At 44.2% G+C, this 27,667-nt stretch overlaps 2 protein-coding genes across 4 annotated transcripts in view; both read right to left on the bottom strand.

Moving 5' to 3' along the window:
• The window catches only part of RABEP1 (rabaptin, RAB GTPase binding effector protein 1), a 52,789-nt gene extending 40,419 nt beyond the window's left edge, over positions 1-12,370 (bottom strand). For both annotated transcript variants that reach the window (XM_035138815.2, XM_035138816.2), the window contains exon 1: positions 12,189-12,370. In XM_035138815.2, coding sequence (XP_034994706.2) covers positions 12,189-12,231 — 43 coding nt within the window. In that variant the 5' untranslated portion in view covers positions 12,232-12,370. The remainder of the gene's footprint in view (positions 1-12,188) is intronic.
• Positions 12,371-14,795: 2,425 nt separating this feature from the next.
• On the bottom strand, positions 14,796-22,520 carry IFT22 (intraflagellar transport 22). Of its 2 annotated transcripts, XM_035140236.2 has the most exons (5): positions 22,254-22,520; positions 20,680-20,759; positions 19,787-19,876; positions 18,415-18,617; positions 14,796-18,316 (listed from the first exon to the last, which is right to left on the bottom strand). In XM_035140236.2, the coding sequence occupies exons 1-5, from the start codon at positions 22,290-22,292 to the stop codon at positions 18,168-18,170; spliced, it is 561 nt and encodes a 186-aa protein (XP_034996127.1). In that variant the 5' UTR covers positions 22,293-22,520; the 3' UTR covers positions 14,796-18,167. The 2 variants fall into 2 exon arrangements, with proteins under 2 accessions (XP_034996127.1, XP_034996128.1); XM_035140237.2 differs by lacking the exon at positions 20,680-20,759.
• Positions 22,521-27,667: the final 5,147 nt, after the last annotated feature.

Below are 27,667 nucleotides of genomic sequence, written 5' to 3'. Positions count from 1 at the left end.
TTTGCCTTCCAGCAATGTACATGCGCTTCTGTGTCATTCCTGCTCCCACAGCAGACCCCTTTGCCCCCCTTGATTCTGTATTCTTCTATAATACCAGGCCAATGCAACTGCATAATCATATACCAAGCAGGGAGAAAACACACACAGGGGCTGATCACTCATTCCAAGACAACAGCAATAGCAAAGGCCCATATATGATACATGCACAGCTATTCCTAAGAACACAAGGATCCTACAGAGGGACGAGAGGAAGACAGTTACTGATGTAGTATTAAATGACTGTGAGGGAGCTGGTAGCATCCATGCTTAGAAAGATCAGAACTTCAGCAACCAACCCATTTACTTTGTAGCAGCTCCATGAATGCCAAACAGTTCCACAGCCTATATATTATACAGTGGTACCTCCGGTTATGAACTTAATTCATTCCGGAGGTCCATTCTTAAGCTGAAACTGCTCATAACATGAGGAACGCTTTCACTAAGCGCCTCCCGCTGCTGCCGCGCTGCCAGTGCACAACTTCCGCTCGCATCCCTGGGCAAAGTTTGCAACTGGGGTTCCCTCACTGCGAGAAGCAAGGCTACAGGGAACCAGGCAGAGGGCCTTCTCAGTAGTAGCACCCACCCTGTGGAACGCCCTCCTGACTAATTACCTGACATTTAGAAGACATCTGAAGTCAGCCCTGTTCAGGGAAGTTTTAAATGTGTGGCATTTAAATGTGTGGCATTAATGTGTGGCATTAATGTATTTTAAATCTTTGTTGGAAGCCGCCCAGAGTGGCTGGGGAAATATTAATTATTATTATTATTATCATCATTATCTACTTCTGAGTTAATGGAGCTCATAACTCGAAGCGTTCGCAAGGAGGACGGTACATAACACGAGGTTCCACTGTACTGGGTTAGTCTATAAGCAAGTAGGTGGGCAGAGGGTTGTCCATGCATCAGTAACAATCCAGTTAAGGTCAAACAAAATATTCAGGGGAAACAACATGGGTGTGTGTGGAAGTACTAACCTTAAAATCAGAAACAGCTTACATACCTGTCATGAGGTTCCCTTTGGATAAATTACTAAACTGCTTTGTCCTTCCTATAGGCAGCAAACCAAGCTACATAACCATCACTAGAGTTAGGAGTCTTGTTCCCAATCGCAGCTCTCTATGTCATTTCCCATACTGTTCCAGAGGGTACCCCAGACCTCAAAAGAGGCATGAGGGGCGGGGTGAGCTGGGGAAAAATCAAGAGCAGCACACGGAAACACCGTTTACCTTCCCGCTGTAGCGGTACCAATTTATCTACTTGCATTTTGACGTGCTTTTCAACTGCTAGGTTGGCAGGAGCTGGGACCGAGCAACGGGAGCTCACCCCGTCGTGGGGATTCAAACTGCCGACCTTCTGATCAGCAAGCCCTAGGCTCTGTGGTTTAACCCACAGCGCCACTCACATCCCTTCCTGATCACTAGTAGCTACCTGGTATTTTGCAAGAGATCTAGGACAGTCAACTCGCCCAGTGACCAGAGGTTACAAACTATGACAAGCTATAATGCAGCAGCTTGCAAGATATGAAGATAGTTGAATATGATGTCTTGTTATTTCAACAGCATAACTGTCTTTGTTCCTCTTTTAAATCACAGTGGGAGTAATAAAGTTGAAAATGAGGTTATACTAACAATAATATAATGAGCAGAGACCAAGAAGGCCACAAACTGCTTTCTAGCCAACTCTTACATCAATGTAGAGAATCTTTGTTTTTTTGTTTAAGTACAAGAATGCTTTGCTTCATGTGTGCCAGTACAAACTGTATTATGCTGTCCTGGATCATTAGGCAAACTAATAATAGATAAGCAAAAAACAAGGGTCATACTGCCTTACAAAGTATATTTATGGGTTCTCCTGAAGAAAAATACATCTATAGGGTACAGTACCTCAGGTTAAGAACTTAATTCGTTCTGGAGGTCCGTTCTTAACCTGAAACTGTTCTTAACATGAAACTGTTCTTAACCTGAGGTACCACTTTAGCTATTGGGGCCTCCTGCTGCCGCTGCTCTGCCGCTGTGCGATTTCTGTTATCATCCTGAAGCAAAGTTCTTAACCCAAGGTACTATTTCTGGGTTAGCAGAGTCTGTAACCTGAAGCGTCTGTAACCGCGTCTGTAACCTGAAGTGTCTGTAACCCGAGGTACCAATGTACAGTACTGGCGTTCTTTTAAAGTAACAGCCACGGGACAACAGTTATCACAATTTTCTTAAACATATTACAAACAGCTAACTAACCTGCATAGGGGCTTTCATAAGACAACTTTATATTTCGCAGTGCAATAATATGATAAAAAACAAGTAAAATTAGTTGCAGGAGAAAGGGGCAAGCTTCTTATCCAAGGGATCAAAAATCTGGTTATTCAATGCTTTTTATCCAAAGGAATAACTTGATACTTGCTCAACTGGATCCAGTCATTTGTAAGGGTTCCTTACAAATGACTTTCACGTAAAAAGTGTTCAAGAGCAAGATAAAAGAGGCCTAAGAACTTTCAATGTGGTATTTCCAACTTATAACCACATGCTAAACCACTCAGTAGGAGAAGGAAGGATGTTTCAGTTTTTGTGTTTACCAATCTGCTCCTGGTTATGAACTGAAAACTTTAAATTCTATACAGTCAATGTTCAAATTCACAGATTTGCAGAGGATCCTAAAGAAACAAAGATTTTAGCTGGATCTTCAGTTTTCTGCATTTCCTTCCTATCCCTACAGGCAAACTGTTCCTGATCTCTCTGTGTTTCCTTCCTGACTTTGTCAAATAAATTAAAAACTTAGTGGTGATTTTTTTGAAATTACACCATACAGAACTACTTACTGTAATTGAAACAATTCATTCCACACATGAATTTTATATTTCCCTGGCACAGAATAGAAATCAACAGATCAGAACCTTGCACTTTAAAATCAATAGCTTTTCCTTTCAGTTTGGAACCCTATGAGCATCAGCTCTAACTTCATTAATTCTTAAGAGAAAGAATGCTGTTGTCATTGTCCTTGAACACCTGATAGCTTTGGAAAAAGATGCACTTTCTTAGAGATAAACATGTTTCCATAGGTTACTGGAATCTAAGGATTAATATGAACAGCCCCACCTCCCTCCCACCCATTTGTCTGAAAGAAGTTTATCAAGAAGACAAACCTTTCAAGTTACAGCCCAAACCCCAATTGTCTATTTGCAACTGCAAGGCTGAATAGAGCTTGTCCACTGCCCAAAATAACTGGCTGATACCAGCAAACTACTGTACCCTTAAAGCACCATATCATGAAAAGCAAGAGGCTACAGACTAAAACTACAGGAGTGAAAAAATACACAATGTTTCTCAATGTGGGGAAATTGTCACTTGAGGACAAAAAATGCATACCCCAGCTGCAAAGTCATCATCAACAGAGGAAGAGGGGAGAAGCAAGTCTGCTAAACCAAAGATTCAACAGTACAGTATTTATCTCAGTCTTTATCATGTGCTGTCTTATGTGAAGATCTGGACTTTCCATGGCTGCGAGGAGTTGCATCCAATGTCAGTCCTACTCAGAGGAGACCCATTTTAATTAATGGACATGACTAACTTAGGTTTATCAACTTCAGTGGGTCTGCTCCAATTAGAGTTGGATATAGTACAGTTTATTTCCATTTGAATGTTTACCATATTATTATTTAAATGTGCAGACCACATTTAACATCCAAACATCAGAGTAGCATTTTATTTTCACACCAGCTCTGAAAGGTAGGTTATGGTAACAGGAAAATGACTTGTTCAAGTGTCTTCCCAAATGAGTTTCATGGCCCATCAAACTATTTTGCAGCTGCTAAGCCTTCCATGCTGCCTCATCCAAAATGTCAGCCCAAATCCAGTAAGCCCAGGGACAAATGAGCATACATTTGATGCTATGCATCACATCAGGAGCTGCTTTTGACATTCCTGAAGTTGCTTTGATAGCTTCCAGGGCGACTCAGTAGAGCTGCTGAAAAGTCCTGATGTATGCAAGAATCATCCTGCTCTCTTCTTTGGACTGAAGTCATACTATCTATATCATTGTTCAAAACTCCCATTGTTCTAGGCGCATTTTGCGACAGGGAATTTCATTACCACAAGCAGTTTCTGTGCTCTGAGCGCAGTACTATGCCTAAGATTTCAGATTAAAACTGCAGAGAGCTGCAGTTCATTCATTTTCAGCTTTGTATTCTTGTTATAAAAAAGCACGCCTAGACATTTCATTGTTGTGCCCATAACCTGGATTTAAGGTGCCATTTAGCTTTCATATCTCAGTTTCTAACACTGATTTATATCACTGTTACACACATACACCATACAATTGCTTAGTACTAATTAAACTGCTCACATACAGCAATCATCTATGGAGGCATGGTGGAAAATTGCACTCAACTAGAGAGGGACAGGCTTCCTTATTTCACTTTTCCCAGTACATAGAAAACCTTTGGCCGGAAATCCTGTGAATCCATCATTAAGACTCTGATCTTTGTCCATTATTTCCTAGCAAAAACAGGAACACACTCTATACATGGTTTTCTTTAACTCCACTTTATCCCCACTATCACCATGATATATAAGCAACTGCACAAAATGTATAGGCAATTGCACAAAGAGCACAGCAAAAGCATCCATCAGAAACATTTCTCTATTTAGAGGAATATAAGATCATCTGTAGTAATGATTACCTCTGGGCAACCTCCAGTGGAAGAATGAAAGGCAGAGAGGAGATAGTATGCACATGTTCCCTAGAACTCCTGATCAGAAAAAGGGCTCAGGATATGTAGCACAGAGTGCTGACAACTGTTTCTCACTGGCAAAGGCAGGGAGGGGTGGGGAGCAAGAAAGAGCACAAGTTCCTGCTGTCTTTCTCTCTCCTAGGCTAGAACCCTACACTCTAACTCTAGGGGAGGGAGACAGAGCAGCCACTGCTGTAAAAACACAGCACAGTACTAATGACAGTTACCTCTAATGGCTAGCTGCCCAAGCTTCTCAGTGCATGGGAGAGACTCTGGAGAGCAAGCAAAGGATTGAGGTTGAGGGGGTGGAAGATCTGATTTTTCTCTCTCTTAAAACACCCAGTCACATTGCAAATAACTGGACAGCAGCAACAGCAGGAAGAGATAACTACAGAACTTGTGAGGATGGGTCTCAGAATCAGCAGCTCATAATAATATGGAATACATTGTTTCCCCCCTCCCAAGCAGGGCTAGCCCAATACGCTTTGGCACCTGAGGCAGATCTAAAATTATTCCCCACTGCCTGTCAGGGAGGAAGGAGTGAGGGAAGATCTACATCAGAAAAAAAGGGGGAAAGAAAATCAACATCAGGATCTGCTGCCCCAGAGGATCCTGCCAACCGAAGCAGTCGCCTCACCTTGCCTCATGGATGGGCCGGTCATACCCCCTAGTAATTATAGAGAATGATAAAGCTTTTACATAAAGGCTGCAGTACACCCAGGGAAATTCTCTCCTGCTTTTGCATAGCACCCTGAAGATATCCTGAAGTAAGCCGTTGGACAAAATTGTTGCTCTTCTTCAAGAGATGGTAAGAACAAAATCTACATTTTCCGATAAAGAAGTTGCTTTTGCTATGAAAGCAATTATAAGACAAAAAGATCTGCTGCATACTTCACTTTTATTCTTTGGATATTGCTTTCCAGCATTGCAAAAAACCCAAAATATCAGAAAACTAGAAAATACTGCAAGATGGAATGCTCTTGTTTCATCCACCCAGCCATGCCCTCATCCATGATAGGTACTTCATTTCATCTCCCTTCTCACCTGGTTTTTCTTTTTCTCTCCCAACAGTCTGTCAGCAGTCCACTGCCACACTCAGTTCCTACTAAACTGTTTTGGCAACAACAACAAATACACCCCTTAGCACTTTTCTTCTTCTTTTTGGTACTTTTGCAAACATTGAGGCTTCCCTAAAGTCCGCTAATATTTCTCTCTTGTGCATAGATAGTGCCATTTTGGCTACATGAAGATACACATTGACCTCTAAACTACAGAAACAGATTTGGGAAAATGAAACACAAATGGGGCAAACCAATCTCAGAGGTAGAAAGTGGGATAGTCATTATAATAGCTGAAAAAATCCTCAAAAAACCAGTGCAACGGTGGGAATGATTCCCCACCCCACACCTCAAGGATCAGGAGAGGGACTGTGGACAGTTTGAGCACTGCATTTCAAAAGCATTCCAAGCACCTTGGAAATGCAGCAACAAACTGATATACTGCAGACTTACTCCCTGAAGAAGGGAGAAGGGGGCTTGGGTTGCTGCTGCTTTTCCAAATACTTTGGAAGAGCAATTTGACTGTAGGAACAATCCTTACCTCACCCTGCTATATCCAGGTCCAAGTTTGGAGTTGAGGAAGAGAATAGAAGATTGCCCTTGACATTGTATATGGGGACATAGCACTAAGCCAGGGACACAAGCCTGTTCTTTGGGAGAGAGCAGGTTGCTAGCGACCACAAATTTTTGGTTGGCCAGCAAGGCCCACAAAAATTTCTGAATCACAAACACAATAAATCTATGAAGCTCCAATCAGTCATAACAAGCAACTTCACATAAAATTCATTTAACTTTCTCCACTTAATTGCTTCACAAGAACAACGAACTGAATGCATATTAAATCCTGTGATTCACTCAAATGAAACACTTCATTTCAGCTTGAAAAGAGACAAGAAGTTCAGCCAACATGCTGCTATAGTAGTTTTACATGCACTGCTACCCCAATCACCTTGGGGAGAAAACAGGGACACTTGAAGCCAGGATTGACCCAAAACAGGTGGTGGTGATGGCAGGGAACAATTTTGTGAGTGCTGGCCTCTCTTCGGGAGAAGCACGCCAGGGAGCAATTGCTTGCCTCAGAACCATGCAAATGGTGGCAGGGTACCAACCCCCATCCCATCATCATTTGACATTCTGGGGGAAATTATGCATGAAGTCCAGCTCTCTGTGAACTAGTGCAACCAACTGCTGTGATATACAAGAGATGGGTGACCACAGCAGATGCTGGGCAAGCACCCTTCTCAAGCCTAATCTGCAGGTCTGAATTACATCCACCACCCTGAAATAGATTGTGCAATGCCCTGAAACTCTAAACAGAATGATGATATCAGTATGCTTCAAATAAATAAAATTCACATTGCAAGATGACCTGTACACGGCCACCACTACCATCTAACACTGTATACCAGAACCCGTAAATAGCTACCCACCTGTGGTGTCACCTTCAGGCAGGTAGGCAGGGAAACTCTTAAACTGTGGTTCTTCCTACGGCCTTTTCAGGCCACCCATGTGCCAAAAATGACTAATCTATACGTGTGGGCTGGCAAGTGAGTAACTTTTATAAACTTAGGCTGAAGGAGTTACAAAGCTGGGCAGTACCGTAGCTGAATCTTCACATATCTCTTACCAGTAACTCAGATAATGTTGCTTGTAATCCTGACCATTTGGTCCTGCTGGCTGGGGCTGAGTCCAATGACATCTGGAGCCCAACAACAGGTTCCATGCACCTGGGCTAGAGTGCCAGACTACAAATGGGGAGATCTAGATTCCGATCCACACAGCTGTGAAACTCACTGGGATGACCTTGTGGTTTGTCACCATCTCTCTTGCCCAACCTACCCCATAGGGTTATTCTATAAGGATAAAAGTTGAGGAAAGAACTATGCATGCAGTACAGTACTGAATTCACTGGGGGAAAGTGGGGGATAAAGTATGGTTTTGTGCCCTCATGAGTCACTCCAACTGGAGCCACTGAAAATTTTAAAAATCATATAAAAATGTTTAAAGGATGTGATAATGTCAAATTCTTATTCTAAACCAATAAAAAAACCTTCTGGTCCAGTTAGCATTCAACAGAGGGTTTTGAACAACAGTTCTGGTCCTGTTGCAGGCACATTAAGAAGCTCCAAAGAAAAGACTACCTTAAGGATCTTTACATTCTGGTATAAATCGGCTAGGTGAGGGCCAATAAATGGAAGCTTATTCCAGACAAGACAGAGGTGGTTCTGATCAGAAGGGAACAGACTGCAGAACAGGGATGCAGTCCATTTGGGATGGGATAGTACTTCCCTTGAAGAATCTGGTTCACCATCTGGAGGTACTATTGTATTTGGATACACAGGTGGCAGTGATGGCCCAAAGGGCCTTTGCCCATCTTAGGCTAGTATGCATCATTTGTGAGGATGTCAGGAATGGCTACAGGAATGTATCCTTTAATTACAGCCAGGATAGATTATTGGAATGCACCCTATATGGGTTTCCTTTTGAAGAGTGTTAGGAAACTTTAAGTGACCCAGAAAATGGTTGCAAGGATGTTAATGGGCCCATGGGATAACATTACACAAGCCTATCCAGCCTGGTGGTCTCTAGGATGTGCTGGCTGTGGATGAATGGAGTTTTAGTCCAAAACTAGGCACCAGTATGGTGAAGACTGTAGCAGTGATTCTTCAACATCAACTTCGTTGGACTGGTCATGTTGTGCGGATGCCTGATGCTCGTCTTCCAAAGCAACTACTCTATTCCGAACTTAAAAATGGAAAACGGAATGCTAGTGGTCAACAAGAGAGGTTTAAAGACTGTCTCAAGGCAAATCTTTAAAAATGTAGTGTAAACACCGACAACTGGGAAACACTGACCTGCGAGCGCTCCAGTTGGAGAACAGCATTCACCAAAGCTGTCATGGACTTTGAAGACACTCAAACTCAGAACGCAAGGGAGAAACATGCTAAGAGGAAAGCATGCTGTGGAAGTACGTGAGGGTCCAGAATTGGCCTCCACAGTCACTTACGGACTCATTGTTAAAACCGTGTTTATGGAAGACAATCTTACTCTGCTAGGAGTGATCGCCAAAGAAGAAGATACCTACCCAGTATCAGCTGCACTGGTTGCCAATTTGTTTACAGGTTTCACAGTGTTAGTAATTCCTTTTAAATCCCTAAGTGGCTTGCGTCCTGGATACCTGAAGGACCACCTTCTCATGTAATAGGCTGCCTACTGCCTAAGATCTGATGAAGTAGTCCTTCGCACTCTCCTGCCTATGGTGGAAGCACCATTTTCCGTTATGAGGTACTTTGTAATGTATATTATTTGATGAGTAGGGTAGATATTCTCATAGAAATACATCCATATTGCCATGACAGGTATTGTCAGTCACATAACCCTAAACTCTGTGTTGCTACTTGATTCTCAGGTACCAAGTGTTCTGCACTGTTTGCTAGCTCTGCCCTTTTCTTGGGAAGAGACAGCTGACCATTGTATCACTCTTCAGGATTAATGCAATTTACTCTACCATGGGGCTGCATTTGAATGGTGTGAAGAAATTACCTATGATCCAGGATGCAGCAGCTAAACTCCTGCCCATTGTAGCCAGAGAGAACATTATGTAGCTATTATTAAGGAAGAACACTACAGTCGTACCTTGGTTTTCGAACAACTTCTTTTTTGAACATTTTGGTTCCCAAATGCCGCAAACCCAGAAGTGAGTGTTCTGGTTTGCGAACTATTTTTGGAAGCCAAATGTCTGATGGGGCTTCTGCAGCTTCCGATTGGCTGCAGGAGCTTCCTGCAGCCAATCAGAAGCCGTGCTTTGGTTTCCGAATGTTTTGGAAGTCGAACAGACTTCTGGAACGGATTCTGTTCGACTTCCATGGTACGACTGTATTCCCCATTTGCCTTCATGTTAAATTTAAAGTGTTAGTAATTACACTCAAAACATGACATAGTATTTGTCCTTTATCAAATATGTCTCCCACACCTGCATCTTCTAAAAATCTGCAGATGAAGCCCTGCTCTATGTGTCTTCACTGGTGGAGATGTGTAAAGTGGTAGTTTTTCTGTTTTGGCCCGGAGTCTTTAGGAACTCAATCCTTTGCGCCTGTCCAATTCACTCCTCGTTTTAGAACAATTGTTAAGACCTTCCTGTTTCAGAAGTCTTTTTTTTTATTGAACAGTAGCAACAACTTTTATTGCATTGTTAGTTTAGTCTGATTTGTTGGTTTTACAATCTATTGTTTTAGAGCCATTTTACTTTTCTGTTAATTATTGCAAACTTCTTTGAGAGCCCAGCAGTAGTGGATAAGCGGAATAAGGATACGTACTGCATAAGAAGAAACTTGCTAGATCAGGTCAAAGGCCCACCTGGTTCAACCCATGTGTTCTGACAGTGGCCAGCCAGATGCCTACAGAAAGCCCTAAGACATAACCTGACTGAGCACAACAGCACTCCAGCACTTGTGGTTCACTGCCCTCAAAGGTGGAGGCAGAACATTAATTCTATCCTTATCCTCCATTAATTTGTGTAATCCTCTTTTAAAGCCATCCAAGTTGCTGGCCATCACTACATCTTGTTGAATGGAATTATGGGAGCAAAATCCACAGTTTAAATGTGTGCTGTGTGATGAAGCACCTTGTCTGTCCTAAATCTTCTAACATTCAGCTTCATTGGACAGCCCTGGGCTCTAATATCAAGAGACAGGAAGAAAAATGCCTCCCTGTCCACTTTCTCCACATCATATAGAATCTTATGCACTTCTATCATGCCCCTCATTACCTCACGTTTTCCTAAAGAGCTGCAAGTAACATAAATATGTTGTGTTGTGTTCTGTTGTATTATGCATAATATAAATTTTCTTTTAATGTAAAAATATGTAGCTGATGTAGCTTATGATAGCACCACATAAAATTTGATTTTCAAAAATTGGGCACTTCCTTATCCAGGTAAATCCCATTAGTACACTTCAATAGTAGTGTCACACCAGCTAAAATAACTGCTGTTTCATTGTACAGAAAGAACACTTCTGCTACCACATGGGACTTGCATGTATGCACGCACACACACTCTTCCTTCACACTCACACTTCTCCCTCAAAATTCAACTCCACAACCTAACTCTACAGTCTTTTGACTCTTGTTACTCTCCAAGAAGAATTCATCCACTGGATCTGTCTTGTTCATTTCACCAAAGGCTTACAGGTCAACCACAACTTCAGAAACATGGGATAACCCAGGGCTGCAGATGTGCAACTGCCAACAGGATGAAGCTGAAGGAAAAGGGAACTGAGGCTGCCCACTGTGCAGAAGGGGGAAAGCTTGAAGTGTTTGTTGCATGGAACATTAGGCTCATTTTTGCACAGGGCTTAGTAGGCTAAATCTGTAGGCTGTACAGTATAGTATACAGTAGGCTGTAATTGGCTGCAAAAAAGGGGTGGTGGTGGTGGAATATTTTACCAGCAATGGTTTTAAGATCAACTGTAATTTTAATGTTGGATTTCCTATCCACAAAATGTGATTCTTTTAAGGTGTTACAAACTCAGGAGATTCGTCATGAGGGGAGTAAGACAGAAAAACACAGAGCGCTTGAGGTGAGGATTGAAGGGAGTAGCTACTGCGGGTATAAACCAGTAGGCTGGGGGGGGGGGGTGTAGAATTGCAATGTGATGCCTGTAGTGGTGGAGCAGGAAAATGATAAATTACTGGGTGAGAGAGAGAACGAACGAGTAAAGCACAAGATGGGGGAGAGAAACAGTCAAAGATAGGATGAAACTGATAAGGAGAAACCAGTAGGCTGGTGGGGGGGGGTGCATAGAAGTAATTGCCTTTGGCGGCGTGGGGGGGCAGGAGAAAGATAAATTACAGGGCGGGGAGGATAAAAGAGAAATAAAATAAAGCACGAGACAGGGGAAAGACTGATAAGGAGATAGCACTGCGAGGAAGGGGGAGGGAGAAGTAAGGGTTAGGGAAGCAAAAGGAGTTACATGGGGATGTCTGTCGTGGTGGGTCAGGAGAAGGAGATACTGTACATTACTGGCGGGGGGGGGAGAGAGAAGAAAAAAGTAAAGCACGAGATGGAGGGGGTGAAATAGTCCTGTGATGTGGAGGGAGGAGACTGCTAAGGAGAAACCACTGGGGGGAGGTAAGGGAAGTGACAATTTAAAAGGTGGGGGGGCACAAAAGGGGATGTAAGGGGCTTGATATTGGGGAGAAACCCCCTGGGGTTGGGGCTACACTTCCGCCGCCCCCCTTCCAAGCCTCCCTGGCCTGCATCCCCACCGCCATCTGCCCGCCCCCCACAGACACACACGCGACCCCCCAGGCCCAGGTAAGCCTTCGCAGGCCGCGCCCGGGCTTCCCCTCCTCGTCCTCCTCCTCCTCACCTTCGGTCGACGACTCTTCTGCCGCCGCCCCGGGCTGGGCCATGGCTGAGCCAGCTCACGCCGAGGCCGGGCCCGCTAAGTGAGGCGAGTGGAGCGAAGCGAGCACAACAGGGGCCGCCGCCTCAGCCTCCGCCGCCGGCCCAGGGCCGCCTCAGCCGCCTCATCCTGACAGGCAAAAGGGGCGGGCGAGGAGCTGGGGGGGGAGGAGGAGAGTGAGGGGGAGCTCTGCGCATGCGCCCGGGTTGGCAGCGTCTGAGGGGAGGCGGGCGGGCGGTGGGAGGGAAGCGCAGCCGGGGAGGTTTATAACCACGGGAAAAGCCGGCTTTGGGGGAGCTGTGGCTGGCAAGGACTGCCGGGCCGGAGCGCAAGGGAACCGCGGCAGGGGAGGGGGGTATTTTAAAAAAAGGAAGATGTACACGCGAACAGAAATTAAGGACGCGTTCACACGTTACGCGGAAGGGGGCTCAAAAGCCAGTGACAAAAATTAAGCGCGGGGAAGCATTGTTCAAACTGCAGGGGGGTGGGGAAATAGAGGCTGGGTTTTCGCAAAGTTGCGCACAAAAATAGGGGTGCTTTCACATGGTAAAACTGCACCAGGGTTTACATGGAATCATAGAATTGTGGAGTTGGAAGGGACCCTAAAGGTCATCCAGTCCAACCCCCTGCAATGCAGGAATCACAGCCATGACAGATGGCCATCTAGCCTCTGCTTAAAAGCCTCCAATGAAGGTGAGTCAAACAGTTCTTACCCTCAGAAAGTTATTCCTGATAATTAGTCAGAATCTCCTTTCTTGTGACTTGAAGCCATTGAGATATTTGAGATAAACAAGCTTGCTCCATCTTCCATGTGACAGCCCTTGAGATATTTGAAAATGACTCAGATATCTCCTGCCAGTCTCCTCTTTCTCCCCTTGTGGGGTCTGTTCACAAGACTCAAGAAGAATTGTGACTCTAAAGAAAAAGCATGCCAAGGTGGCAAGTTAGTTTAATCCTGTGTGAAAATAATTACCAAGCAGGTGTGGCAATATTATTGTTTGCACCATGATTCTCTTCCATTCAAATTTACTCTATTGACACAACAAGATGTCTATGTTTTGCCAAATACATTTATGTCAATGGGCTTATGTGAGTCTAATGTGTGTTGTACACTGGCCAGTGTGTTTGAAAAACAGAGTGTGTGTATGTACAGTGGTACCTTGGTTTACGAACTTAATCTGTTCTGGAAGTCCGTTCTTAAACCAAAGCGTTCTTAAACCAAGGCGGTCTTTCCCATAGCAGCGGGGGACTCAATTTACACTCAACAAGAAGTGGAACATGTTCCGCTTCCAAGGCAAAGTTCACAGACCAAAACACCTGCTTCCGGGTTTGCAGCGTTCTTAATCCAAGTTGTTCATAAACTAAGCTGTTCTTAAACCAAGGTACCACTATACTCCCAATGCAGACATAGGAGACTATACCAACGCTTTAGGGTCCCTTATTTTAGGAAGTTTATCTAGCAACCACAGTCTGACCCTTCTGACTATTCTACTTTGTGAAATGTGTCATCTGCCATAGTTTTGTTTTGCTTGGAATCCCCCTAACTTCCCAGCAACGATTCCCCACAGTATTGTAACAAACCTTATATCTTTCAGGCTGCATCTCACAAACACCCAAAGACCATGTCTGGTATTTTCTACACACTTGGTCTTAATGACCACATACTAGAGTAAAACTGAGCAAATGCATTGCTAAGCAGAAACAGGCCTATAGCGGCTTTATGATTTTTTATAATTCTACTTTGGAAATTTAGGACATTATTCCACAGTTGAAAATCTTTGCAAGTACCATCAGGAAACCATGTTATTCCTGTCCTCTTGTTTAAAAGGTTCCATGTGGTGTATGGCTCAGAATAGATGGAAAGCAGATGACTATGTATATGTGTGTACCCCCAAAAGTATGCTGTCTACAAGTTCAGATACAAGCACATGCTCATGGCCTCATTTGAAAGCTGCCTTATTAAATTTCTCTTTTCTTCTTCTTACTAGGGCCGGGTGGAGGATGGGGTGGAGATGTTTGTGTATGTGTAGAAAGAAGGCTTCTATATATAATTGTAAAATACTTTGTTGTTGTTGTTTAGTCGTTTAGTTGTGTCCGACTCTTCGTGACCCCATGGACCATATCACGCCAGGCACTCCTGTCTTCCACTGCCTCCCGCAGTTTGGTCAAACTCATGTTCGTAGCTTCAAGAACACTGTCCAACGATCTCATCCTATGTCGTCCCTTTCTCCTAGTGCCCTCAATCTTTCCCAACATCAGGGTCTTTTCCAAGGATTCTTCTCTTCTCTTGAGTTGGCCAAAGTATTGGAGTCTCAGCTTCACGATCTGTCCTTCCAGTGAGTACTCAGGGCTGATTTCCTTCAGAATGGATAGGTTTGATCTTCTTGCAGTCCATGGGACTCTCAAGAGTCTTCTCCAGCACCAAAATACTTGGGGTTGCCATATTTTAAAAAGTGAAAATCCAGACACAAAAGTTGTTGGTTTTTGAGCTTTTTTAAAATATTGACCAAACTACCGTAGTTGAGCTTTTTTCCGCTATTTTTTATGAAATTCACCAATATCTAAATTATTGACATGGGCTGTTATGCATACAGATTTTCCCAGACCTTCAGTGATTTCTGCCTGGACATATCATCATCATCATCATCATCATCAAACCTTTAATTGGCATCACATACAAACATCCAAAACAAATCAATACGGAATTACCACTTCTACAGTGGCACAAAACATTTGCTAAAAGAAAGGAGGCAGAGCAGTCTATCATCACATCTCTAGGTCTCCAGGGAGATCAGACGTCTGCAGTGTATTTCGACAACAAAAAAACCAAATAGAGATATTTAGCCACTAACTTGGTGAGCTCCTGATCATTCCCCGGTAATAGAAAATGTATGACCTCCAACTCTGGTTTCCATTTGGGGATGCAGAGTTGATCTAGAAAATGCTGACGGAGATCAGCATATAGTTTACAATTAAGAACCATATGTGTAAGGGTTTCCACCAGGTGGTCTTCACATGGGCAAGTTATTTCTCCTTCCACCCTGCCTAAGAACCTTCCCCAAAGGAGGTTTGATGGATTTGAATTAAACCTGGCCAGGGAAAATGCCCTTGTTTCTCGAGGGTTAAGCAGAAATTCAAGGTAATTGTGGTTAGCTTCATGTGCCCAAGAAAGTTGAAAATAAAAAGAATAAAAAGGGGAACATGTTTTCTCTGCTGCTACGGTTAGTTCCTGGCGTTCAATATCCCACAACCTAGTTTTTATTATAGCCTTGGCAGATGGTAGGGACATCGATCGCAAAAGTTCCACTGACAGACCGAGTTGCTATACCTTCTTGTTAAACTGTTGTAGCCCTGGGGAAAGAAAGGGGTCTAACAAAACTTCGCCGATGATAGGATCTTTATCTGATGTAAGGCAGATGTTTAACCAGCATAGAAGAAATCTTGCCCAGGCGACAGTCTCTACCTTGTGTTGACCTCCCTCTAGACCAGGCATCCCCAAACTGCGGCCCTCCAGATGTTTTGGCCTACAACTCCCATGATCCCCAGCTAACAGGACCAGTGGTTGGGGAAGATGGGAATTGTAGTCCAAAACATCTGGAGGGCCAAAGTTTGGGGATACCTGCTCTAGACACAAGGCTGCATAGGGTACACAGTGTGGGACAGTAAAAATCTTGAAGAGGAAAGCTGCCTGCACTCATTCTACCAACTGGGTAAACTCTGGCAGCCAGACTGGAATACCATAGAGCAATTGAGCTATAATTTTGGCGTTGAAGACCTTAAGGGCAGAAGGGATATGTGAATTACCTCGTTATGAAAAAAAAGCATTATGGCCTGCATAGACATCTAACTGGTATTCACCGCCGTTGCACGGTGCGTGGACCAGAGAAGCCTATGATGGAATGTAATTCCCAAATAGTTGAATTTGAATACCTGCTGGATGGACATATGGCAACCCTACATTTGCTGCTGTGCCCATTTTGGCCTCCAGGCTTACAAATTCCTGGCATGTGAGCTGCAAAAGGTTGCCTAGAATGTTCCCCACTCCTGATCTAGAAGCTCTTAGAGTAACATGGGGTGGGGGTGGCGGATAGAGCAGACCCATCTGATAGGTTTCCTATCCCTTATTGCTGACTTAATTGAGTTATTGAGAACTCAAAGCTTAGGCACTATTTTGTGACATTATAAAGGTAAAGGGACCCCTGACCGTTAAGTCCAGTCACAGACGACTCTGGGGTTGCGGTGCTCATTATAGTTGGCCTAATAAAGGTATTGCCCCAAAGTTTTAGACTTCTGTTAACTTGCTCTGTGCAGTTGTACAATCAATCATTATAATGTGCCTCTTTATTTTAAATTTTATTGTGTGAACTGGTTACAAAACTTTTATAGACATAAACAAGAAACCAGAACAAACTTTAGCTGCAGCTGGACATGAACTGGGACCAAAATTGTTAGAATTTAGCTCCCTCAATAAAATATGGAATTGCTCAGCAAAGGGGTAGGCATCCATATGATTTGCAGATCAGCTCTATTTTTGGGGAAAGGGGAAGTGATGGTGTGCATTACAGATCTTTGTGTCTTATGTGGCATTTTCAAAACCTACCAAGTTCTTCCCCTTTTTGTGGAAATACAGATGTAAGCAGAAGGAATCATAGAATTGAAGAGTTGGGAGTTGACTTACAGTCTGGTGTACCACCATTGCTCAAGAAAAGGCCCTTGATGTTCCACGGGCCATGGTTTCCTGGAATCATCTTTTCCCACAGTGCAGCACAGCTGCCACTTTTTCCCTTAGTAGTAGGCCATACTTCTTTACTTAATAAACTGGTGTGCACCAGCTAGGTGCTGGTGGATATAACCCACTCATGCAGGAACAAACCAACCAAGGTGTAGCCAGTTTAGCCTGTTAGTCACCCATACCCCTCCAACATCCCACTGATCAAAATTGAAATGCTTGTTTTTTTGGACCTGAGCTCTCACGGGAGTCACTGTTTCGCACAAGACAAAAAACAAGGGTCTTTTGGTCCAGTACTCTGGCACAAGCCAGCTGTGTTATGCGAGAGTGTGAGAACAAAAATAAGCATCTTTTGGTCCCAAGCTCTTGTGAGAGCTAGCTGATGAGTGTGAGACCAAAAAACGAACAGCACTTGGTCCAGTGCTCTGGTGTGAGTCAGCTGAAAGAGCAAGACAAAAAAAGAGTGTCTTTTGAACCTCAGACCTGGTGGCCACATGTGGCCCTTTAAGCTTTTCTGTCTAGCCCTTGGGACTCTCCTCAGGTGACTCCCCCTTCCCAGCTACACCCTCACCAACCCTGCTTTGTACCCTCCATGTTTTTGTTGGGCGCTAGAATGTGTCCTTGGGCTGATAAGACATGCAGGCAAAGGGCATATGTGTGTTTATAGACCAGCCTCCTGTACAAAGTTAAAATTTACATTCATTGCTCCACGCACTTTTGCCTCTGTCCCTGCTCGCCACTGGTATGAGACCCCTTGAAGTGAATGTGGCCATTGGGCTGAAAAGGGTTTCTCATCCCTGATTAAGCCAAGAACTTCTATTTTATTTATTGCATTTATATCCCACTCTTTTCTCCAAGGAGCTCAAGGTGGCATACACAGTTCTCCCACTCCTCACTGAATCCCCATAACCACCTTATGAGGCAGGTTAGGCTGAGAGTCACCCAAGGTCACCCAGTGAGCTTCATGCTGAGTGGGGCTTGGAACCCTGGTCTCCCAGGATCTAATCTGACACTCAAACCACTACACTACACATGCATACCACTTCCACTGCTGTAAAACTGCTTCTTTAAGTGTAAACCTGGGGAATCCAAATTCCTTTTTAAAAAATAAATAAATGGGTTAGGTAGAAAGCAAAAGACCAGGAGTGTATGTGTATGTGTGTGTTTAAATGAGTATTTCTTTTATTTTCTTTGCAGCAGCGTTCCTCGTGCTTTTAAGTGATCAGCAGCATCTCCTCTCTGTCTCGGTTCTCATTCACCAACTTGGTGATGCCCTTGAGGTACTTCACAAATTCCATCCGGACATCTTCCGGTTCTTCTTCAAGGCTAGAGTGGACCACCTGCAGCTTGTTCAGCGGTGGAGCTTTGAAGTTTAAGAAGCAAACCATTAAAACTACTGGCAATTCTGACAAAACACCAAATATAGGTAAGAGCCAGGAAAGCAAGGCATCAGGGTCTTACGCAAGGTGAGATTCTCCGGGTCCATTGCACTGCCTGGCTTGTGATGCGAAATGAGCAGGCACTGGCTGTCCAGCAGCTGCTGTTGTTGCACAAAACAGGAGTGCCACATTTCAATCTCCTTCAAATGGGTGGGCGAGTCTTGGTTGAAAACAATGACGACCCCATGGGAATCTTTCATCAGTGCTGGCCAGCAAGTCTCAAATCTGGAAGTGCAACAGAGAAACAGCATCACCTGTGTACAGTTCTGGTCGCCTCACCTCGAAAAGGATATTGTAGAGTTGGAAAAGGTTCAGAGAAGGGCCACCAAAACGATCAAGGGGGTGGAAAGCTTGCAGCGTTTGGGACGTTTTAGTTTAGAGAAAGGGTGAGAAAGAGATGATACGATAGAAGTTTATAAAATTCTACATGGCATGGAGAAAGTGAATAGAGAAAACTTTTTCTCCTCTCATAACCCTAGAACCCATGGACATCCAATGAAGCAGAAAGTTGGAAGATTTTTTTTTTCAGGCCAGAAAAAAAGTAAAGTACTTCTTCATGCAGCAAATTGTGGAACTCTCTCTCCCAGGAGGCAGTGACGGCCACCAACTTGGATGGCTTGAAAAGAGAATTGGACAAATTCTTGGAGAATGAGACTATCACTTGCTACTAGCCCTGATGGCTCGGCTCTGCCTCCATAGTCAGAGGCAGCAAAGCTTCTGAATACCAGTTGGTGGAAACAAGAGGAGAGGAGAGTGCTCTTGTGCTCGTCTTGCTTGCAGGCTTCCTACAGGCACCTGGGTGGCCAATGCGAGAACAACATGCTGGGCTAGATGGGCCATTAGCCCAATCTGGTAGGTCTCTTCTTAGGTTCTTACCTACCTTTATCATTTTATTTTATTTTTGCTTTAAAAAATCTCAGTTGGGATTCTGCAGCTGCTTTGCACATACCGGGCCGTATCCAACTAAGTAATTATTGTAAGCAGAATGATTTCCGCCTGCACAATGGAAGTTCCCTTTCCCCTGCTCTCCCTACATGTCCCCACGCCTCTTCTTCAACCCTGCAGAATATATTTAGGGGCAATACAAGGAACACACAGAGAGGAGAATTTCCATGGTACAAGCAGGCCACCAAATCTGTGCCTTATCTGGCATTTCGGTTTTTAGAAGGGGGTTCACCAACCACAAACTAGAATGCCCCGTACACAAGTGCATGTTTCCGACTTGCCCAGAGTACCCCCTGCTTCTTAAAGGATCAAAAATAATGGTAGGGCTTTGTCCCAACTTTTCGGGAATAGCCTCCCCTCCCCTTCCTTAACCCATGGCTTGGTGTAGTGTTTGAATTGCACCAACTTACTCTAAGAAAGTTGGCAGGATACGTAGGTGATCCACTTACTTTTGATCTCCGCCACAATCCCACAGTTCAAACCGACACCCTGCTCCTTTGCCATTTCCACCGAAATTTGGCATCTCGTATTCTAGGATCCTAGAATTTAAAAATACATATTTTATACAAAAAAATAAGGCAGGCATTCTTTGGGCCTCCCTGAAGGACAGAGCCCCCATCCATATTTGCTGGTCCCTTTTTCCAATGTCAGTTCTTAGTTACCCATGCTGTGTGCGTGTTTCGTAATGGTACTTTCGTGTGTCTAAAGATGAAACCCATCCCCACTTACCTGGGAACAAGTCCCATTAAATTCAACAGAACTTAATTGTGAGGGGACATATTTAGTTAGGAATGTGCTGTTAGTTTTGTAAGCCACCTTTGTAAGCAGTGTGCCCTGAGAGGCATGCTAATTATTTATTTTTTTAAAATTATAAAGTAAAAAATCTAACAGCCCCAAATTCCATCCAACCTCTGCATTTAGCTTACTTGGCATCTGGAGCAGCTGCCCACTGTTTTGAGGCATTTCCCCTTTCCCCATTTCATGTACCGTTTTATGACTTTACTAGAAATCCACACAAACTGGATTGTGTAACAAATACCAACACTTCATCACTTGAAGAAGGCCCAGTTGATTTGACATGAAGAGAAAACCAAGAAGTTGATGTCAAGGAAATCTTGTAGACTTTGCAACCATGCTGTTTTGAAAGGATGGAGAACTTATTGTGGACCTCCAGATGCTGGACTCCAACTCCCATCAGGCTCACCTAGCACGGCCAGAGGTCAGGGATGATGGGGGCTGTAGTCCAGCAACATCCAGAGGGTACCAGGTTCTGCACCCCATTGTATGGAGGGGGGGAATCCATGTTTTGCTAGCAGTTCCGCTCTACCTGCTTGAAACTCACCTTACTGCATGTGTAGGGAGGTAACTACCAATGCCTTCGGTGCTCTCTGACAAGAAGTTTGCCAAGACAGACTTTCCAGCCTATCACAAGTGAATACAGAAGCAAGATTAGCAATAGAAAATAGGAAGCTCCCTGCTACCAAGTCAGACCATTGGTCCATCTAGCTCAGTATTGTCTGCACTGACTGGCAGTAGCTCTCCAGGGTCTCTGAAAGGGGTCTCTTTCAATCCTAGCTGGAGGTGACAGAAACTGAACCAGGGATCTTTTACATGCCAAGTATGTTTTCTGACCCCTAAGCTACGATCCTCCCCAAATGTTAAGATCGTTTCTTTATTTGTTATTTCATAAAATTTATATAGCACTCGATTGTAAAACAAAACCTCAAAGCAGTTTACAGAAAGAATAAAACAATTAACTTTCCAGTAAAAACAATCCAAAGCAACTCTGTAAAACATTCAAATGATAACTAAAATCTGTGATAACCTAAAACAGATCAAAGCACACGCAAACATTCTACAAATAAGCTGGGAGTTCCAAAGTGCAAGAGGTGAAGGTCCAGTCATGACCGACTCTGGGGTTATGGCGCTCATCTCGCGTTATTGGCCGAGGGAGCGAGCGTACAGCTTCCAGGTCATGTGGCCAGCATGACAAAGCCGCTTCTGGCGAACCAGAACAGCGCACGGAAACGCCGTTTACCTTCCCAGTGGAGCGGTACCTATTTATCTACTTGCACTTTGACGTGCTTTTGAACTGCTAGGTGGGCAGGAGCTGGGACCGAGCAACGGGAGCTCACCCCATCACGGGGATTCGAACTGGCGATCTTCTGATCGGGCAAGCCCTAGGCTCTGTGGTTTAACCCACAGTGCCACCCGCGTCCCAAAAGTGCAAGAACTGCCACGCTAAAATATAAATTTATTATAAATGCAGACGTTGTATTAGGCAGCACCTGTAACAATGCTAGTTCCCACAGACAGAAGTGGGCATATATGAGGACAGGCAATAGTGCAGTAATCCACTCCCGAACTTTTTAGGGCTTTATATAGTAATAGTAACACCTTGAGATATGTGCAGTAGCTAATTGACAACCTGCACAGGTGTTATATATGGACAGGGTCTCACTCCTACCAGCATTCTGAACTGCAGCTTCCAGAACAAACACAGAGGAAGTGCCACAAAGAGCACATTGTAGTAATAAATAGACATTAATGAGAATGAGATGAGATGGACGGTTTTGTCTCTAAACCCCTAAAAACAATGTGGTAGGTGCAGGTCTACTAACAGTTATTAGCCTGGCGTTTAACAGAACCTCCATGTTCAGAGGCAGTGTACCAGAGAACCAGGTGCTCAAAGCAAACAGCCAGGAATAGCTGCCTCCATCACGTCAGGGTATATATCCTTCCCAAAGGCATTCTGCTGGAAACAAAATACTGGATTTGTCCTAATCTGAAAAAGTCAAGAAGAAGCTTTGTTCCTGGATGGCTACGGTTCACAGCGCTTTTAAGGGCTGGGGAGGCGACTGTGGGGAGTTTTCCTTTCCTCCAAGAGGGACCCCAGGCGCTCTTTCACTCACTCACCTCGCTGGGGCCAACGAAGAGTATCTTCACCTTCAGCATCCCCCCGTCGGACTAGGCCGCATAGCCTCGGCCTCGCGTAGAAAACCAACCCGAGCAAACGGCCGAAAGGGCGGGTCGAATGATGCCGGCTGACTCCGCCCAACCCAGCGACGCGACGTTGCCAGGCGCGGTTGCTAAGGGCGGAGAGAAGGCTGAGCCCCGGCGGAGAAAAAGGGAGACTGCTCGTTTCACAGCAGCCGGGTATTTCTATGTTTACTCAGACAAAGGGTGGCATCCTTAAAGCCCAGTCTTGCACGTGTGAACGACCACTGTGTTCAAATGGGATTTATTTCTAGGTCAATGTGCATAGAATGCCGACCTTAATTAGGGAGGACTTGCATTTCTTTACTCACAGTTATGCCCCATTGGGTTCAGTGGGGCTTACTCCCAGGCAAAGGCATATAGGATCGCCACCGTCCCTGGTAGTAATGCGTCTTCTGGAGTACAACAGGCGTGTGTCCTGTACAAAAGACAGAATTAAGAAAATTCTGAGACCAGCACTTTGTTTCTAGTAGCAGAACTGAGTGACACTCCCAGCCCCTTCCACACACAAAATCCCCAAGCTTTCTTCATTTCTGCAGTAGAATTTAGTGTGTGCATATCATTTGTTGTTGCAATTGTTAAAAGACTGGGAGTCAGAATCCTCATCAATCTGCAAATCACCCACAGATCTGCCAGTAGATCCAGACCTATCTTCAGCTCCACCCCCCACCCCCAAAATCTGGATGTTACTCAGTAGTATGTTAGGGATATTTATTTATTAATTATTTTATTTAAGATATTTATGTACTGTTTTTCAGGTAGACCTCACAGAGCAGTTCCCGAAAGAAGATTACAACAGTAGGCCTTTTTATAATAATAAAAAAGGTTATAGTAAAAGAGAAAGATAACTTAGTTCTGAGTAAACAAGTACAGAATTATACTGTTAAACCCCTTGTTCACCAAGTTGAACTACTTATCATTAAAAAAACCCCAAACTTTTAAATAAAGAGAAGTTACTGTAAGAAGTTTATGATCTTTATTTTCCAAGCATTGAGAAGAATAACAACATACTTACATGCCTATGTACAAGCAACAGTCCATTTCAAATTGATGAGAGGCTATCCAAACATTTTAGAAAGACTGAACATGTTAAAGGATGTTTTGTTTTGGTTGAAACTTAATCTATAGGATTCCCCCCACCCTCCCAATTACGAAGGAGCAACACATTAATTGGCATTTCACCAACCACACATTTATTTCATAAAATTTATACACCAGTTGATTGTATAAAAAACTTCAGAGTGGTTTACAAAAAGGATATGAAGCACATGCTGATCAAGCTACAACAAAACCAAAAGAGAGAAAAATCTGGAAGCTAATGCTAGTAAGATGCAATGAGCCCCCGTTCTTCCTCACCACCTTAGCTAGTTTTGAGCGATGCTTTTGTTATTCCAGGGGGCTCAAATTCCTGCATTAATATGAAACTTTTATAAGACAAACTCTGTGGAACACATTTAGTAGTACTGGGTAGCAGTACACTAATAGAAGTAGTCCTCTTGCTGCTGCTATAGCTGTTTTCATTAAGTTTTTTAATGCGCTACATGCTCTGTGCGCTATGCTAACAAAAAATCTACTTAGAGCACGGTTAACATGCTATTTCCTCAAGATTGCAAAATGTGTGGAAGATTTTCTTTTCCTGTTCACTGTCATTAATTATATGTTACAGGTAGGTAGCCGTGTTGGTCTGACAGTCAAAATAAAAATAAAAATTCCTTCCAATAGCACCTTAGAGACCAACTAAGTTTGTCATAGGTATGAGCTTTCGTGTGCATGCACACTTCTTCAGAAGATTAATTATATGCTGAGTGAAAAACACATAGGGTTTTTTTCAGTCTGCTCTCTTAGGCCTTGTAGTTTTCCCTTGCGTGTCTGCTAACTTTTTTCCTTTCATACATTGCCACTGATTTTCATGTAACATATTCTCTTTAGAGTTAAAGGTGAAGGTAAAGGGACCCCTGACCGTTAGGTCCAGTCGTGGATGACTGGGATTGCAGCGCTCATCTCGCTTTACTGGCCGAGGGAGCTGGCATACAGCTTCCAGGTCATGTGGCCAGTATGACAAAGCCACTTCTGGTGAACCAGAGCAGCTCACGGAAATGCCGTTTACATTCCCGCCGGAGTGGTACCTATTTATCTACTTGCACTTTGACGTGCTTTCGAACTGTTAGGTTGGCAGGAGCTGGGACCGAGCAACGGGAGCTCACCCCGTCGCGGGGATTCGAACCGCTGACGACCTGATCAGCAAGCCCTAGGCTCAGTGGTTTAGACCACAGCTCCACCCGTGTCCCTTTAGAGTTACCAGAGACTAAATTCCTTCAAAGTATAACACTATACATTGCAAAGTAATATTAGAAAGGTGTGTGTTTGATGAAGCAACTGTCAGTATCAAATTCCATGGACCAACAGTAGCACCTAGTGGCGGAACAGACTTAAATTCATTTCCTTTTCTCTGTTCTCCTTTAACCTGATATGACTGACAGTTTTTCACTGTATCCTCTGGGGATTGGCTGCTTGTCCAGCCCCCTGCCCTGTTCTGTTTTCTGCTAAAATGGAAGCTGAAATCTGAAACTGTACTTTCCCCTCGGCATGCACCACCATTGCATTCTCTGGTGTGGTTGCGTGCAGGATGCTAAATCTGTTGCCCGCCCAGCCTAGTCTGGGTGGCCTGCACACGTCCCAGACTGTTGCATCTAAATTCCCAATACATATACTTTCTCTCTTTTTCTTTTAAAAGGAATGAGTCGGCTGTTTGGTGACAGGCGGTGCATTCGACAACCTGATACGGCTCCCCTGCGGGAACTTGATACACCCTGAGAAATAACAGTTTTGTAAAGTTCAGCTCCATGGCGGTCTCAGTCGTCATTTGCTTCTGGGGCAGCTCATTCATCTACCAGGCTCCCTTGACACACTCGCATTTGTGATTTGGGCCGGGGGGGGGGGGGGTCGGGACAGGGGATGACAGAGATGGAGGGACAGGAGGACCTCCTATTGCAGCTCATCTTTCGGTTGCTGCAAAAGGAAAAAGTCATCCTCACCAGCATTAAGGTTGTCATAGGTAGCCCTGGTTAACCCTTCCTTGTCCAGCTGCACCCACCCCCAAGTGCTTTCCAGGCAGCTGTTAGATTTAAAAAAAAGCAATTTGGCACCCATGGAAGCTTTTCATTTTTTATTTTTCTTTCTTTCTTTATAGCACTTGCACTCCCGTCTTCTGCCAAAAAGGCTCCCCAGAGTGGCTTACATACACTCAATTGAAAGAAGACAGCACCCATCAACCTCCTGGGGGCCCTTAGACAATCATGGCTGGATGGGAAACATTTGATAGGGAAGGAGAGAGGTTGGGAAAGGTTAATTTTGACAGCTGGACTGCCTGGCTAAGGAAGTAACTAGAGAGCACTTTCACCTGTGACAAACAGCTTCCACTTTTTACATTGTTTCACAACACACACACACACACACACACACACACACACACACACACACACCTGCAAAAGTGACTGTCCAGAAAAGGCAGAGAAATATCCTCATTAAAACCATTGCTTGCTTCCAGCCCCAGAACTCTGTTAGGGCTCCTTTAGACCACAGGCGAAGAGCAACGGGGACAGCATTCAGCAGCAAATGAAGGGACTACAGCTAAATCAGCCTGGGTTCTATAGGCCAAGTCAGAATTTTATGCTCTTGACTGATTGCCAGGATTATAGGCACTGAAGGATGGAAAGCAGAAAGAGGTGGGGGAAAGAAGGAAAACATTGGTGAGTCTTTTTTTATTATCATCCTCTGGTCCATAAGGCGTTTATTGATCTGACTAAGGCTTTCGACACTGTAAATCGTAATGCCCTGTGGACTGTTCTTCTGAAAATTGGCTGCCCAGATAAATTTGTAAATTTGGCTCCTCCATGATAATATGAGAGCAACAATCACAGATAAAATGGCTCTCAAAGTGAACCATTCACAGTGGGATCAGGTGTTAAACAGGGTTGTGTTATTGCCCCAACTCGATTCATTATTTTCATTGCCATGATCCTACACTTTGTCAAAGGGAAACTCTCCACCGGAGTAGAAATCATGTATCGAACAGATAGAAAGCTCTTCAATCTGAGCAGGCTGAAAGCAAAGAGTAAGGTTACCGTAACTTCCATCATAGAGCTTCAGTATGCTGATGACAACGTAGTGTGCACACGCTCAGAGGATGACCTCCAAACCATCCTAAATCTCTTTGCAGAAGCTTACGAAAAGCTTGGCCTATAACTCAACATCCAAAAAACCAAAGTGCTGCACCAACAAGTACAAAATAACCCAAAATAAGGCATGCTTGGCAAATCCACACGGTGATCAACTCCTGCCCGCAAACCAGTGTCCCCACTGTGGAAGGACGTGTGGATCCAGAATTGGGCTCCACAGTCACTTACGGACTCATTGTTAAAACTGTTTATGGAAGACAATCTTACTCGGCTACGAGTGTTTGCCAAAGAAGAAGAAGACACAAGGGGAGGACTGAAGTTTCATAGTAAAGCACTTGATATGCTTGCAGAAGGTTCCAGGTTCAGTCCCCAGCGGCATCTCAAGTTAAAAGACTCAAGTTCCAGGAGATCAGAAAGACGACTTCTGTCTCTGCCCCAGACGCTGGATATTGTCAGTCGGAACATACAAAATGGGGCTGGATGGACAAATTGTATGGTGTGATGTGAGGCAGCTTCCCGTGTTTTTAAGGCTGTGCATATGTCCACGCACATCCAGGGGCTACACCGAAAGTGCGGCCACCTGATACGATGTGTGTGCTGCGAAGGCAAAAGTATCAATGCAGCATGCTCTACCACCACGGCTCCCAAAGATAATGGAAATCCCTTACAGGCTTACAATTGAAAATCCACGACACAAAAGGGAAAAGGAGGGCAGAGGGAAATTGCAAATTCTGGCACAAGATCTTTCTTGCAAGAGGATACCTCCCCACCCAGCCTGAGCTGATGGACCTGCTGCCTCCTCCCCCCCCCCCCGTTTTCTTAATGTGTGAACACGTAAAGACCATACCCTCCAACATCTCAAGTGCCAAAACAGACAAGCCATGTTACCTGTGTGAGATCACAGAGCCTGAAATACTTTTTTTTCAGGGCCATGTTTTGGGGTGCCACCTGAGGTTGTGGTCCCCAATAATGTGCTATTTTCCAGAGTGAAAGTGCTTTTTTCTGGGTGAGATCTCAGTGTGAAATCATGCGAGATCACGGCACCCCAAATGGTTGCCTTGCTCTTGCGCAAGAAAACTGAATGTCCCATTTTTCCCCAGGACGTTTGTAGGGTGTGAAAGATTGATCTGTCCCCCTGTTAGAAAAAAACTATCA

The sequence above is a fragment of the Zootoca vivipara genome, chromosome 15 (assembly GCF_963506605.1).
Source record: "Zootoca vivipara chromosome 15, rZooViv1.1, whole genome shotgun sequence".
Classification (NCBI taxonomy): Eukaryota; Metazoa; Chordata; class Lepidosauria; order Squamata; family Lacertidae; genus Zootoca; species Zootoca vivipara.
Note: the sequence above shows the minus strand (reverse complement) of the source record. Positions and strands in the feature narration are given on the sequence as shown.

What these genes read in the sequence shown, in the direction of transcription:
- IFT22 (XM_035140236.2), bottom strand. Translation starts at nt 22,292, where the DNA reads ATGCTGAAGGTGAAGATACTCTTCGTTGGCCCCAGCGAG. An exon ending in TCTTCGTTGGCCCCAGCGAG is followed by an intron (nt 20,760 to 22,253) that starts GTGAGTGAGTGA and finishes CACTTGTGATAG; the next exon opens with GCTGGAAAGTCTGTCTTGGC. An exon ending in GATTGTGGCGGAGATCAAAA is followed by an intron (nt 18,618 to 19,786) that starts GTAAGTGGATCA and finishes TTGCACTTCCAG; the next exon opens with ATTTGAGACTTGCTGGCCAG.